The following is a 17,063-nucleotide window of genomic DNA, read 5'->3' on the forward strand; positions in this document are numbered from 1 at the left end:
TTTATTTTAATTTCTAAATCTCTAAAAGATAATTTGTGATATAAAAGAACAATTCAATCCAGCTGGATAAATTTTCAAAAATGATAAATTCATGAAGCTTTAGGTCAAGACATTTAGACAAATAAAATACAATATACTGAGTGGTCTTTAAAAATTCCATGTCAGCCGGGCATGGTGGCACATGCTTATAATCCTAGTATTCGGGAGGCTGAGACAGAAGGATCACAGTTTGCAGACAACCTTAGCTACTTAGTGAGGCCCTCTGAAACTCAGTGAGACCTATTTCAAAATAAAGAATAAAAATTAGGGCTGGGAGTATAACTTGGAGGCAGAATGCCCCTGTGTTCCATCCCCAGTACCACAAAAAGAAAAAAAGATTCCATGTATTAAAATTTAAAAGTTTTATTAGGATTTATGTATCAATATTTTATTTTTACTCTGTTTCTGTTTATAAGGGTATTAACATTTTAATTTTGCTATAACAAACTAACCACACATCAGAGTAACTTCAGAACTAAAAATGTTTCCTCCTCCCCCTATTCTAAAATATATGGAAGCACAAAAGATCCAACATAGCCAAAGCAATTTGAACAACAACAAAAAGAATAGCTTGAGGCATAACAATACCTTAGTTCAAAATGTACTACAGAACTGTAGTAACCAAAACAGCATGGTATTGGCATAAAAACCAACATACAGAATGTGGGGAGCCATTAAGGTTTTCCCCTAAAAGAATACTTATGACTGTCCTTTGCCCAGAGCCAATAAGGTTTGGGGTTATGGAAAGTTCAACGTCTGAGAGAAGCTAAGGTGGAATTGATTGACTTGACCGTTATGAGCACAGGTGGTGACAGCACGAGAGTTGATTGACTTGACCATTATGTGCACAGGTAGTGATGGCACAAGGATTGATTGACCTGGAGCTGTATTAATAGGACAAGAGTGATAAACCAATGTAGAGACATTGACCCAGGAGTGTACTGGCGATCCTTCCATGATAGAATTAAATGTTCTTTGAATCAAATTCTTAGAATTGAATTCTTTTCATCCTCAAGCCTCTCTTCAGAACCCATACTTTTGCCAGCTGGTTCCAGCAACAGAACAGTAAAACAGCTACTTTCATAAAATAAACTTTCTGTGATATTAAGTCAAAAATAAATCCTAATACAATAATACTGGGAGATTTCAACACCCTCTCTCACACCATTAGACCGATATTCTAGACAAAAGGTCAGTAAAGATGCCTCAGTACTAAAGAACACCATTAATCAAATTGACCTGAATATTTCACCCAACTACAGTGGAGTTCATATTTTTCTCAGCTACTCATGAAACCTTCTCCAAAATAGATCACATCCTGGGCAACAAAGTAATCACTAGCAAATTAAAAATATGTGACCTACTTCCCTGTGTCTTTTCAGACCATAAAAGAATGAAATTAGAAAACAACTCTAAGAAGACCCAGAGATACCACATAAACATGTGGAGACTGAACACCACACTTCTGAATGAAGAATGGGCCATAGAAGATGTAAGAAGTGAAATCAAGAAATTTATAAAAAACAAACAAAAATAAAGATACATTGTATCAAAATCTCTGGGACACTGTGAAGGCAGTGTTAAGAGAAAAATTTATAGCACTGAGTGCTCACATATGAAAAACAGAAAATCATCAAATAAATAACCTAGTGACACACCTCAAAGTCCTTGAAAAAAAGGAACAATCTAACACCAAAGCCAGTAGAAGACAGGAAATTATTAAAATCAGAGCAGAAATTAACAAAGTAGAGAATAAATAAACAATACAGAAAATCAATAAAACCAAAAGCTGGTTTCTTGAAAAAATTAACAAGATTGATAAACCACTAGCCAAACTAATTAAAAAAAAGAAAACCAACCCAAATTATGAAGATAAGAGATGAAAAAGGAGACATTACTACTGACAGTATAGAAATCCAGATGATTATCAGAAACTACTTTGAAAAACTATACTCTAACAAAATGAAAACTCTGGAGGAAATCGACAACTTTCTAGAGAAATACAACCTTCCTAAACTGAGTCGAGAAGATATAGAACATTTAAACCAACCAATAACAATCAAAGAGATTGAAACAGCAATAAAGAGCCTACCATCAAAGAAAACCCCAGGAAAAGATGGTTTCCCAACTGAATTCTATAAAACCTTTATAAAAGAGCTAGTACCAATATTCCTCAATCTATTGCATGAAAGAGAAAAAACTGAAACTCTCCCAAATACATTCTATGAAGCCAACATTACATTAATACCAAAACCAAAGTAGAACTACAGGCCTATATCTTTGATTAATTTGGATGCAAAACTGCTAAACAAAATACTAGCAACAGGCATTCAAAACCACTTCAAGAAAAGTATACACCTTGACCAGGTAGGGTTCATCCCAGGGATGTAAGGCTGGTTCAACATATGAAAATCAATCCATGTAATTCATCATATAAACAGAATCAAAGACAAAAACCACATGATCATCTCAATAGATGCTGAAAAAGCATTTGATAAAATCCAACATCCATTTATGATAAAAGCACTGCAGCGAATTGGAATAGAAGGAATATATCTTAACATCATAATGGCAATCTATAATAAGCCCACAGTCAACATCATATTAAATAGGGAAAAACTTTTGAGAATTCCCCCTAAAAACAGGAACAAGACAAGGATGTCTTGTATTATCACCACTTCCCTTCGATATAGTACTTGAGACTCTAGCCAGAGAGGAATAAGGCAAGAAAAGGAAATCAAAGGAGCTCAAATAGGGAAAGAAGAACTCAAACTTTCACTATTTTCAGATGACGTGATACAATATTTTAAAACCCAAGCTGGGCATGGTGGCACACGCTTGTAATCCCAGCATTCGAGAGGCTGAGACCAGAGGATTGTGGTTCGTGGACAGCCTCAGCTACTTAGTGAGGCCATCTGCAACTCAGTGAGACCTGGTTTCAAAATAAAGAATAAAAAAATAGGGCAGGGGGTGTAGCTCAGAAGTTGAATGTCCCTGGGTTCCATCCCCTGACCAATAAATAAATAAATAAATAAATAAATAAATAAATAAATACAAATAAATCAATAAATACCCAACAAACTGAACCAAAAGGCTTATAGAACTGATTAACAAATCCAGCAAAGTGTCTGGATACAAAATCAATACTAAAAAATCAGAAGCTTTTCTGTACACCAACCATAAATCCACTGAAAAAGAAATTCAAAAAACACTTTCACTCAGGATCTCCCACAAAAATAATAAAATACTTAGGAATAAACTTAATCAAGGAGGTAAAAGATCTCTACAAAGAAAACTATAAAACATTGAAAAACTAAATTGAAGATCTTTGAAGATCAAAAGATAATCCCATGTTCATAGATAGGCAGAATAAATATCATTAAAATGGCCATCCTTCCAAAAGTGATCTACAGATTCACCACAATACCCATTAAAATACCAAGATCATTCCTCCCAGACATAGAAAAATCAGTCCCTAAATTTATTTGGAACAACAAAAAGCCCAGAATAGCCAAAGTGTTTCTCAGTAACAAAAACCATGCAGGAGGAATCACAATACCTGACTTTAAACTATACTACAAAGCCATTGTAATAAAAACAGCATGGTACTGGCACAAAAACAGATATATAGACCAGTGGAACAGAATAAAAGACCCAGAAACAAGTCCACACACTTTAAGCAAATTGATTTTTAACAAAGGGACCAAAAACATACACTGGAAAAAAGATAGCCTGCTCAACAAATGGTGTTGGCAAAACTGGTTAACCATATGCAGAAAACTGGAAATTAATCCCACTTTCTCATCCTGCACAAGAGTCAATTCAAAATGGATCAAAGACTTGGAAATTAAACCAGAGACCTTGAAGCTCCTTGAAGAGGGCCCAACAGTAAAATACATAGGCACAGATAAAAACTTTCTCAACAAGATCCGAAAGGCACAACATACTAAAAGGTGAATCAATACCTGGGATTGCATGAAACTGAAGAGCTTCTGTTCAGCAAAGGAAACTGTCAAGAACCTCAATCGAGAGCCAACACAATGGCAGAAGATATTTGCTACCTACTTCTTTGATAGAGGACTAATATCTAGAATATACAGAGAACTCGGCGACCGAGAAAAGCGGGGCTTAAGAGCCCCGCTAACAACCAATCTCTATTACCACAAAATCAGCGCCTTTCATAGCCAGAAAACACCATCAGCAGAGAAACAAAAAAATCACCAGCCCCAGAGAGGAGGGGGTCTCATAACAGAGCTCAGAGCCACAGAGGAGATACACCGGCCTCACTGCCGAGGACGCAGCAGCAGTGCCTTACTGCCAGCAGCAGCAGCGAGCTCAACAGCCCACCAGGCTCCAGAGAGAAGCGGCGGACAGTGAGCCGAGGTGAGCCGCTGCGGAACAGCCTGGCGGGATTTGGCAGATTTCTCGGCACAGGGAGCATCTAAAGCTCCCAGTGGCTGGGCTCAGCTCACCCTGCAGGGACTCAGAGCTCAACTCAAAACCAGAGAAAAATATGCCAGCCCCACAGCCGAGGGTGTGGCAGTGGCGCCATATTGCCACCAGCAGCAGCAGCAGCGAATTCACCGAGTCCACGAGAGATCCATCTGCATATTCAACAACAGTGAGTCAAATTGCAGGCCCCAGAGGAGAAATCCCAGTACTGACTCCCAGGGACTTGACCCAGTGGAGGAGTGGCGGTGGCAGAGATATTACACCATAGGAGAACGCCCAACCCGGCACCCCCCATAGTCTAAAGCAGCCTCTATTGACTCCCTGGGTCAGAGACTCTGTGATACAACCCAGTAAAGGAGTAGTGGGGACTGAGATACCACAGACTTGAGATCCAGAGCACCTTAAATGAAGTCTTAGTGACCCAAGGGAAGAACCCAGAGAAGGCACAAACTTCCAAAATCATGGGTAAGAGGAATAAAAATGGAGCAATGAATGCCCACAACCCCACAACATCAGAACCCTATAAAACAGAAATTCAGAGATTTCTAGAAGATCAAATCAGGAAAATAACTGTAGAAATAATATAGGTGTTTCGAAAAGAATTCAGAGAGAGCCAAAGAGAGATAAAGGATGCAATTAATAAAGTAAAGGCCTCAATTCAAAGTACAAACAACCGATTAGACCACATGGAGAATAGAATCTCACTCCTAGAAGATGATCACTCCAAAAATGAACGCATAGTTTCTAATCTAGAAAAAAATATCCGACAGCAAGAATCTGACATTGAAGAAATATGGGCCCATTTTAAGAGAGCTAACCTGATAATAATTGGAATAGAGGAGGGAAAAGAAGGTGAAACCAAAGGGATCAACAATCTCTTCAAGGAAGTAATAGCAGAAAATTTTCCAAACATAGAGCAAGAGGTCGATACCCAGGTCCAGGAAACTTATAGAACTCCCTTTAGACAGGATCAGAGAAGAGGATCCCCACGCCACATAATTGTCAAAATGACCAATGTGGAAGCCAAGCAGAGAATCTTAAAGGCAACAAAAACAAAAGGCCAAGTGACATTCAGAGGCAAACCAATTAGAATCACTCCAGACCTCCCAAACCAAGTCATGAGAGCCAGAAGGGCTTGGAGTAACATATTCCAAACTCTGAAAGAAAACAACTTCTAGCCAAAAATTTCCTACCCAGCAAAACTTTCTATCAAATTAGAGGGGGAAATAAGAAGCTTCCACAACAAACAGAAACTGAAGGAATTTTTGTCTTCAAAACCAGCACTAGAGAAAATACTCAAAGTGATTAACTACAAAGAAGAAATAGGTAACACACACCAGAACCGGAGAAACAAGATTTTCCATCCAACAGACAACTAAGATTAGTTATCTGTGGAGATTCATTACTTATGTTAGTCTTTTACCTATCTCTAAATTGTATTGTTTGCTTTTATTGTTGATAATTTTTAGGATTTCTAGTTGGAATATTAATATACCTTCAGATATAGCATTTGGAAATATTTTATCCCATTCAATCAGTAACTTTTAACTCTGTTTACATTGTCTTTGGATATACAATATTTTATTTTTTAAGGAGTTTGTATACCCTTTTGTTGCCTTTGCCATTGAAATCATATCCAAGAAATCACTGCCAATTTCAATGTTGTGAGGTTTTATGACCCAGATTTTCTTCTAAAAGTTTATAGTCTTAAGATTTATATTTAGGTCTTTTATCTATTTTGAGTTAATATTTGTATATGGGATTAGGTAAGGGTCCAATTTTATTCTTTTTCATGTAATTATTATTTTTCAACAATATTTAGTTAAAAGATTATTATTTCCTCCACCAAATGTTCATGGAAACCTTGTCAAAAATAACTTGACAATATATGGAAGAATGTATCTCTAGGCTTTCATTTAACTCCAATGTTTTATATATCTGCCTTTAGAACAGTACTACACTGTTTCAATTATTGTAGCTTTATATGGTTTGAAATTAGAAAATATATATCTTCTAGCTTTGTTCTTTTTCGAGATCGTTTTGGGTATCTAGAGTCCATATTCCATGTTAGGATAGATTTTTTCTGAAAAATAAATATATAAATATATGATAGTTTCACCTAAAAAAAAGAAAGAAAAAAAATATTCTTTGGTAAGAAAGAAAGCAAAAAGAAATATTGAAATGTTATCTTTAAGTTATCAAAAGCTTGGTATCAGACAAATGAAACTGTTATGAGAGATTATCATTTTTAATTTTGGATAAATTGCTATAATACTAGACGTCAACCACTAAGCCAAGCATGGGAGGGAGGGACGGGGAGAGAATGGGGTGGGGATCGGGTGGGGACCGACTGGGCGATGTGTGCATGTATGTCTACAAAAGTTTTTTGTATCCTACTATGATGTATGAATACAGTGCACCAATAAAAATTTTAAAAAAATAGAATATACAGAGAACTCAAGAAACTCAACACTAAAAAAAATACCAAATCATCCAATAACAAAATGGGCAAGCGAACTAAATAGACACTTCACAAAAGAAGAAATTCAAATGGCCAATAAATGCATGAAAAAATGCTCAACATTATTGGCATTCAGAAAGATGCAAATCAAAGCTACCCTGTGATTTCACTTTACCCCAACTAGAATAGCAATCATTCAAAATACAAACAACAACAAATGCTGGCAAGGATGTGGAGAAGTATGAACTCTAAAACATTGTTGGTGGGATTGCAAATTAGTGCAATCACTTTGGAAAACAGTATGGAGAATCCTCAGAAGAATGGGAACAAATTTACCATTCGATCCAGCAATACCACTTCTGAGTATCTACCCACAAGAAAGGAAACCAAACTTCCAAACTAATGCATGTGTATCTATGTTCATAGCTGCACAATTCACCATAGCCAAACTATGGAACCAGGCAAGATGTCCATCAACAGATGAATGGATTACAAAACTGTGGGATATGTACACAATGGAATTTTACTCAGCCATAAAAAACACACAATTGCAGCATTTACAGGAAAATGGATGGAACTGGAGGACATTATGCTAAACAAGATTAGTCAGTCACAAAAAGTAAAAAATCAGATACTTTCCCTAATATGTGAAAGCTAAGGTGAAATGGGTCATAGGAGGAACTCCAGGTGAAAAAGGAGATCCTATAGAGGAGCAAATAAGGCAACCTAACTGTGGGGATGGGAGGGAGGAAGGATCAAACACACGATGTACTTACTCATATCGTAGTCAACCACTAAGCCAAGCATGGGAGGGAGAGATCGGGAGGGAGTGGGGTCAGGACTGCATAGGGCTGGCTGGGTGATGTGTGCATTTTTATATAAACAAGTTTTTTACCTCATTATAATGTATAAATACAATGCACCAATAAAAAGTAAAAAAGTCAGAGCAAAATATAAAAATAAATAAAATATAAGTAAAAAATAGTTCTTGAAAAAGAAATGATAAGAACATGAAAATGCTAACTACCCTAATTTGATCACATTTTATACTTTTATACATGCACTGAAATATCACAATGTATCCTAGATATGTGTACAATTTTATGTGCTAATAGTAATTTAAATGAGTAACAAAGATCATGATTTTTACTTGGTTTTAGGGGATATTCACCTGCTCACGTATGCACTGTACAGCATCTCCTTCACAGCAACCATCGTACATGGAAGACATTTTTTCAAGGAGGGACGTAACTTCCTTAAATTCAATCATGGGGAATTTTTTGCTGAATACGGCAATGTTTCTGAAAAAAAAAAAAAAGGATTAATAAACCCCTGAAATAATTTCAATAGCCAGTAAAACAATAGAACAATAGGGAGTTCTTTGCTAATACAATAGAAACAGCTTCAACCGTTGCTATCACTGCTATATTTAAAAATTGGCATTATGAAACTACAAAGAAGAAACATAGGGGAAACACTTTAAGACATAGGTATAGGCAATTGATTCATGCCCCCAAAACATAAATAAAAGCAAAAATAGAGAGATGTCCTTATCAAATAGCTGATGGTGTGCTGCATAGTCTTTTGGATCACTTTGAAAACCCTGGGCTTATATTTCAGAGCCCCCAGATTCCTGGATCCAAGCCAAAAACAAAAAACAAAGTTCTATGATTATTATAGCAAAACAGACTTAGAAGGGCCACACTTTCTGTTGCGAGTCTATGACAAACATAATCCATCAAAAACTAACCAAATTATATCTCAGAAGCAGCCCCTTTATCTTTGGGGTCTCTACACCTCCCAGGTCTTTCTGCATCCTTTTCTAATGACCTGGTTACGAGCTATCCATGTAGACTCAGCCCCCTCAAAATCCTTGGAGAAGGAAGAAGAATAAAAACTAAAAGTCATCAACTACGTAACAAAAGTGGAACAGATTAAAAAAAAAAAAAAACTAGAGACAATATAGTACACAGTATAAAACTCACATAGAGTTTACGACTTTGGGTCCGAATTTAAAAAGGGCCCCACAGACAGTTTTTTGATAGGAAGACATTGCTTTTAAATATTGTATCACAGGTGCTGACTGAAGGAAAAAGAGAAAATTCTATTAAAACAAAAATGAAATCTCACTATTATCCTATTTTTTAACTCCATATCAATCAGAGACCGAAAATCGATGGGCTTTTTATTTTAGCAAATTTGTATTTTGAAAGAAATATGCATTTGTGGCATATCATAAAGGTGAGACCAGTATCCCTGGTGACTGCGCTGCATTTGTTTGGAAGAGGCTTGGGGGGCAGAATGCCGTGAGCTTGTGAGGCCTTCTCAACTGGGTGATTCCATTTTATGGGTAGTTCCTAGAGGATAGTATCAATGAGTAAAGATAAAATCTTATCTTCCAACCTGGATAGTCACTTAGTAGGGCATTCTTCCAACTGGCGAGGACAAACCAAAAGGGAAGCCCAGAAATGAGCGACTGTCTTACAAGGGTCTCAGGTAAAGAGACTATTTGGACTAGCAGCTGGTGACCAATGGGTTGCAAATCAGCAAATGGCGCACAGTAGTGCCATTTATGGTGAACAGTCCTATTGCCGTCCTTGAATCTTATGTGAGGGTTGGGCCATGTTGCTGGGGGCTCCTTGTCCTTTCAGTGAAACAGATGCCATACCCACCTTTGCTCGGAAGCAGTTGGCCTTCTGCTGTTCTTCGCAACATGCTTTTGCCACTTCCTCAAAACGATCAGCAACAAAGAGAAGTGTGGGGGCAAAGACAAACGGGTTCCTTCTGGCCACCTCATACATGTAGCTATAAGATTCAAAATAGTGTTATGGGCAGAGAACAGGGGCTGAGGGAAGAGCTTTGGGGTAGAGTGCTTGCCTGCCATGCACCAAGGCCCCAGTTCAAGGCCCAACACCCCCCAAAATGTTTTTTAAATTAAAAAAATGAGGACAGGGAAGGAGTGGTAGAAAGAGAAGGAAGAAGCAAAGGAGGGAAAATGGAAGAGAAAGAAGAGAACAAGAAATGCAAGGTGTTAAAAATGAAGTTGAACAAAAGAAACACTTCCTATTAACAACGTACAAGTCCCCAGTAAGAGGCCTATAAAATCCTTCTCTCTAAACCAGGTGTGGTGGCGCACACTTGTATTCCCAGCATTCAGGAGGCCGAGACGAGAGGATTGCGGTTCTCCAACAGCCTCAGCTACTTATACCCCTTGCAACTCAGTGAGCTGCAAAGAATAAAGAATTTAAAAAAATAGGGAGCCGAGCGTGGTGGCACACACTTGTAATCCCAGCATTTGGGAGGCTGAGACCTGGAGGATTGCGGTTCGCGGACAGCCTCAGCTACTTAGTGAGACCCTCTGCAACTCAGTGAGACCCAGTTTCAAAATAAAGAATAAAAATAGGGCAGGGGGTGTAGCTCGGAGGTCAAATGCCCCTGGGTTCCATCTCCAGACCCGCAAAAAAAAAAAAAAAAAAAAAAAAATAGGGCTGTGGGTGTAGCTCAAAGGTAGAATGCCCCCCGAGTTCCATCCCCAGTACCTCAAAGAAAAAAAAATCCTTATCTCTACCCAAATGTGGTAGTACTCACCTGTAATCCCAGTAATTGGGAGGCTGAGACAGGAGGATTGCAGGTTCAAGACCAGCCTCAGCAATTTAATGAGACCCTGTTTCAAATTTTTAAAATAAAAGGGCTGAAACTAAAAGGGCTGACATGGAATTTCCCTGAGTTCAATCCCTAGTCTCCCATTCCCGCCTAATTTTTATTATTGATTATACTAACTCCAAATTAAGGGTGAATCAGTCAATCAGCCAATGAACCCAGCTACATTCCTTTGAGAAAATATTGTACTTAGCCTAAGAAAAATGCTTCAATTAAACTGTTTGTCTATTAAAGTTAAACTTACTGGTTTAGAAAAGATTCTCTGTTGTTTTTATAAGCCTGGCATTTCTCTTCAGGATCCAAAGTAGGGAAAGGAGGCAGAAACCCTACATCAGCTTTCTTGTTGTATAAGAAACAGAGTCTTCTTTCAAAGTCAACTTTACTGCAGCAGTGTGACAAGTTATGCTTTTGGGGCATACCCTCCAAAGCACATATGCTTTTCTGCAAAATGTTAATCTGGACAACAGAGAAGAGAAGGACAATTTTTAGCCATGGTAAAGACATTCTACCTTCTGAGATGACACAAGGGACACAGCAAATGATCTGTGCTGTCCTGGGTGAAGAAGATTGCAATTTCCTCACTATTACGAGTGAAACAACCTCACCCACACCCTGGGCAACCACCTCCCACTTAAGGAAACTTTCCTTACACTCTCACAAGACCCTTTTGCCTATTACTCTTTCTTTGCTGTCTCTGTATCCCTTCCACGCTGGCTTTTCAGTGTGTCAATGTAGGTAAAAGGTTTGGTAATGATATTTAGGTTTTCTATAGATGCCCATAAAGACTCTGGAGGCCCCAAACGGCTCTGGCTGTAGAGTACCTAGAGAGAAGCAGCAGAGAAGGACACCTCTACCTATTTTTCCTCCTTGATAGTACTAAAGATTAAACCCAGGGGCATTATACCTCCAAGCTATATTGGGGGCCTCAACCCTTTTTATTTTTTGTTTTGAGACAGTTCTCGTTAGGTTGCTGAGGGTCTGGCTAAGTTGCTGAGGCTGGTTTGAACCTATGATCCTCCTGTCTCAGCTTCTCAAGTACTGAAATTACAGGCATGCACCACCACGCCTGACTCACCTGTACAGTTTCACATGCATATTCAAGCTTCTTCCCTGCACATGTGCCTGTGTGGTATGTATCCCAGATATACATATATGTGTCTGGCATAAGGCCTTATGGCATAAAGCATATGGATGCAGATTGCAAGTGCATACCGAGTCTTTCTGTACTTCTTACGCTGAAATGCAACTCTCCTGAGGAAAGTACCTTATCCTATATACTGAAATTCGGCAAAATAAAAATAGTACATAGGGCATCTTTTTTCTTGTAATTTTAAAACAGAGATTCTCTCAGTGTTTGACAAATAATCTTGTGTGTGTAAGAATCGCAAGTGATTACTTACAGGGATTTCTGAACACTGGAAGTGTCGCGTCAGCCAAGCACTTATCTTTGTATTCCAGCATGTCCTTTGCCAAAATTTCCACTTCATCAAAAGTCGCTTCCTGGACGTACTGAGCTACCACTATGATGGAGCTGCAAGAGCGGACAGGGAGCACACGGAGACGGCTGCACAGACCCATGCCTGCCCGACAAACCCACAGAAACATCTGCTTGCTCAGTAGCCCCAGGAGATGAAGCGTGGAGGTTATAAGTTGTGTGTGTGTGTAGGGGGGGGGGGGGGATCCTGGGAATTTAATTCAGAGGCATTCTGCCTCCAAGCTATACTCCCAGCCCTCTTTCTTTCTCTTCCTTTCTTTTCTTTCTTTCTTTCTTTCTTTCTTTCTTTCTTTCTTTCTTTCTTTCTTTCCTTCTTTCTTTCTTTCGACAGTCTCACTAGGTTGCTGAGTCTCACTTATCTGTTAAGGCTGGTCTTGAACCTTCAACCCTCCTGTCTCAGCCTCCCAAGTACTGGTATTACTCATGTGTGCCACCGCACCTGGCTTAAATTTTACCTTTTCTTGACAATTCAATTACCTCGCCTGAATTGTATAATTAACACTCTATTGATACTCTACTTTTTCATATGGTTTCAATTAAATTAAATTGTTTCTGAGAAGCATTAACATTTCTGAAATATCTGATAAGAGTACAATAAATATCAAAAGGAGTCTAGCATAACTTACATGGATGCAACATTCTCTTCTATAAATTTCTGTGTAGTATTGAAGTTATCTGAAAGGAAAGGATATTTAGGTTATTATATAACCTGGCATTTTGACATTTTTTCAGTATATGTACATGACATTTAAATATGCAAGCTGTAAAATAAAATATTAATGGTAGACTATAGCTTGACATATTTAAAGAGGAAGAAAGAGGTCACATGAACCAAATTTGGGATCTCAATTAAAACTGATTATGTTTTAATTAACTGAATATTTATTTAACTGAATATTTAATTAACTGAATATTACATAAATTGAATTGAATTTATCTCAAATGAGCAGATTTTAGGTTTGCCATTGATGTCTCACCTCATATAAATGTCAAATACAAGCACCATTTCTACGCCAAATGTCTATCACTTATGACTCGAGAAGTAATTTGAAGATTAACCGATAGGGGATGTAATTCCAGAAAAGAGCTTGTTAAGAGAGGCCTTAGCCGGCTGGTGAGCAGCACTGTTTATAGTGTTAATGAAACACAGTGATCTCTAGACTCTCCTATATCACAGATTCTCTCTCAACAAGCAGAAGTGTATAAGAGGGCATTATGTTTGTTCACATAGACCTTTTTTTTTTTTTTTGCAAAGTAGTATTATGCTAGACACTTTGAGGCCATCAACATGACCAAGAAAGTCAGCTCTCCTGGACTTGAGGTTCTGAAACACTCTCCTCGTGGAGGTAGCTTGTGCATGTGATTATAAATGTGGTTAAGTATGTCACAGGAATGTTTTATGATATCTTGGAGAGGAAGCAAAAAAAAGGTTAAAAGGAGAGAGGTATCTGAAAATGAAAAAAAACTGCAAGATTCATCTAGCAGAAAAATGAGGAAGCCTGTCTGTCTGTGTGGAAAGAATGATGTGAATAAGAGCACAGAGATGATAAGTCTTGAAATTTATTTGGGGAATATTTCCTTCTGATAAGAAAGTGGCTTATATAAAGAAATAATAGGACCTTTAAGATAGGAAGGCCCTAGGTTCAGATGATGGGGCCCTTGCAGATAAAGCTGAAGTGTTTGGGCTTCATTTGAAAGTCATGGGGAGCCACTGAAAATGTTTTTATAGAATACTTAATATGATCGTTGCTATACACTAAGAAATACCAATCAGGCAGTGACCTCTTTTAAGTGCTGGGACTCCCACAGTGCCTAACAAATAGAAAGTGATAAGTACTATTTGCCAAACAGATGGGAAAAGAAGGTCAGTAGGAGACTTTCACCACTGTCCTACCGAGAAATCAGCAGGACCTTCATTTTGGTAGGAGTCATGGAAATGAACAGGAAAACATAGACACAAAAGATACTAAACAGACAAACTCCAACAGGACTTTGACACTGGTTACCACTCCCAAGAAGAAAGGAGAAGGAAAACTCAAGAATGATCATTCTCAGCAAGTCCTGCTTGCGACTCATCTCAATTTGACAATCCCCAAAGCAGGCACTGTGGAAGTTGTCAAATTGAGTAAAACCCAGTCAACACCTTCAGGACCACTGCACAGGGGATATTTGTGCAATTTACAAGAAAGATGCAACTTCCAGGGCAAAGGGATTACAAAAAGGCCTTCCAAATCTGAACAAAGTCTAGTTTTCCTTCTTTGGGTAAAAGAACAAGAGGAAAGAGGAGAAAAGAGAAAGGGGAAGATCCTGGGGAATAGGATTAGCCAAATTATGTTATGTGTACACACAGACATGTAACAATGAATCCCCCTATTGGGTGTAATTGTAATGCACCAATAAAAACTTTCTAGAAAAATAAATTTCAATAAAAGCTTTCCCTTCCCCTAGGCTGACAGTGCTTTAGGCCGTCTTGGAAGGAATGTACAAAACCTACAGTTGAAGGAGGAAGTGGGGTCCTGAATCCCTACAGATGTTCACCATCTATTTGGGAGATAAGTTGGGCAACCAAAAATTTCCCCCAAAATCTCAACCTACATGTATTATCCTGCTGTAACCATAAACTATATTTGTAAGATATGATAATATTTAGAAATACTGATATTTAAAAATTCCAATTGTATCTCCAGCAATGTTTTCTATCCTTCCACAAATTGATGGCCATTTTCTGAGTGTAAAACTATTATGCTTATAGATTGGGCAATATGATCAGCAAAATAAAAATTCTAGAGAGGAGCCGGGCATGGTGGCACACGCTTGTAATCCCCGCGCTTGGGAGGCGGAGACAGGAGGATCGCTCAGGTTCGAAGCCAGCCAGGCTGGCTTAAGAGACCCTGTTTCCAAAAATAAAAAAATAGGTCTGGGAGTGTGGTCCGGAGGTAGAAGGGCTTCCAGGAACCCCAGTACCACTAAATAAATAAATAAATAAATAAATAAATAAATAAATATTCTGGAGAGGATAGTTCAAGATAGCTGATCCGTAAACATGAATTAAGGAGAGGAAGGGGGGGGGGAGTGAAGAATTAAATTGGGAAAAAATGATATTTTTAAAAATTACCCTAATTTAGTAATTCCTGACTAATAGACAAGTTAATTTCTTACCTACATCCTGAGGCTTTGTAGGCAGGCTTAGGGATTCAGTCAAAAAGAACAAGAAAAAAATAAAAACTGTACTTTTTAATTTTTTTCAAAGAAATCCTATTCACAAAAGAAAGTAGTATGGCTGAGGAAAATGGTTTTTATATTGTTCTTTGACACTACTAGTTAAAAAGTAACATGTTTAAGCTATTTATGAAATACCACATATTTGATTTTTATTTTATCACACTGCAGAATTTCTTGCTAACTATTAACTAGGGGGAAAAAAAAGCCTCTGTGTTTCATTGGAAAAAAAATCTATTGAGTAAGAAAAAGGGTTCACAGACTAAATATGCACAATGCCTAATCAAACAGACAACCAAAAAAAAAAAAAGGGCAACCCTTGAAATACTACAAATGTTAAAAGGAAAAGAACTAGAATAGATAATTTACCAAAGACAAAATATACAAAAAAGATAATAAGTTTCATTGATAATTTAAGAAAATTAAACTTTAAAATGACAAATTTCATATATCTGTTAGGATTTAAATGAAAATATCTAATTTTGGAAATATATGGTAATTTTGGAAATATATGGTAATTAGATATTTTCAAAATATCTAATTTTGGAAATATATGGAAATATATAACAAGTATTCAGATAATTAAACTGTTTGGAAAACAAGCTTATAATAAATAATATTAAAAGTATGTCATTTAAACCAATAACTCAAATTCTGGGAATCTATACTAAGAACATGAGTCTACACATGAAAATATTTTTCAGTACATGATATAGCTGTGGGCATATACCTTCATTGTGTTGAAGTACATTCCTTTTATACCTAATTCATTGAGAGTTCTTATCATGAATTGATGTTAAATTTTGTCAAAAAATGTTTTGCCTTCATTGAGATGATGACCATATGAGTTTTGTCCTTTATACCGTAATGTAGCAGATCAGATTTATTAAGTTGCTTATGTCAAGCCATTCTTTTCTTCCAAAGGTAAATCTCAGGTGATTATTGCAAATGATCCTCTTAATGTGCTGCTGAATTCAATTTGCTAAGGAGTTTTATTAAGAATTTTTAAATTGGTTATGAGAGATATTGGACTATAATTTTTTTCTTATAATGTTTGTGTCTGACTTTCGTATCAGGCTAATGCAGGCCTCATAAAATAAGCCTCAAAGTCCTCCCTCTACTTTGATTTTTCTTGGAAGAATTTAAGGATTATTGGCATCAATTCTTTAAGTGTTTGGTAGAATTCAGCTATGAAATCATCCAAAAAGAATGTATATTCTATTGTTGAATGGAATGTTTTGCATATGTCTATTAGATTCATTTTGTCTAAAGTGTAATTCAAATCTAAAATTTTCTTCTCATTTTTAATCTGGATGACCTGTTGCTGAAAATGGGAAATTAAAGTTCCTACTATTACTATAATGTAGTTTGTCTCTCCCTTCAGATTTATTAATTTTGCTTTATATACTTAGGTACTTCCATTTAGAGTTTATTTTGTCTGATATAAGTACAGCTACCCCTGCTCACTCATATTTTTTATCCCTTTACTTTCAGTCTCTGTGGATCTTTAAAAAATAAATGAGTCTCATGTGGACAACAGAGTTGAGTCCTTTTAAAAAAATCTATTCAGCCAGGCGTGGTGGCGCACATTTGTAATCCCAACATTCCGGAGGCTGAGACTGGAGGATTGCGGTTCGCAGACAGCCTCAGCTACTTAGTGAGGCCCTCTGCAACTCAGTGAGACCCGGTTTCAAAATAAAGAATAAAAAAAGGGCAGGGGGTGTAGCTCGGAGGTCG

At 37.3% G+C, this 17,063-nt stretch overlaps 1 protein-coding gene across 1 annotated transcript in view; it reads right to left on the reverse strand.

The window, feature by feature from the left end:
- Nucleotides 1–15,342, reverse strand: part of AFM (afamin) — a gene marked incomplete at both ends in the record, with an annotated part of 38,768 nt that extends 23,426 nt beyond the window's left edge. The window contains 8 exon segments of the mRNA XM_080697221.1: nucleotides 8,124–8,253; nucleotides 8,938–9,035; nucleotides 9,625–9,757; nucleotides 10,857–11,068; nucleotides 12,013–12,028; nucleotides 12,030–12,143; nucleotides 12,734–12,782; nucleotides 15,267–15,342. Of these exon segments, the coding sequence (XP_080553347.1) occupies nucleotides 8,124–8,253; nucleotides 8,938–9,035; nucleotides 9,625–9,757; nucleotides 10,857–11,068; nucleotides 12,013–12,028; nucleotides 12,030–12,143; nucleotides 12,734–12,782; nucleotides 15,267–15,342 (828 nt within the window).
- Nucleotides 15,343–17,063: the final 1,721 nt, after the last annotated feature.

This window comes from Muscardinus avellanarius, assembly GCF_963383645.1.
Source record: "Muscardinus avellanarius genome assembly, chromosome: 6".
Lineage (NCBI taxonomy): Eukaryota > Metazoa > Chordata > Mammalia > Rodentia > Gliridae > Muscardinus > Muscardinus avellanarius.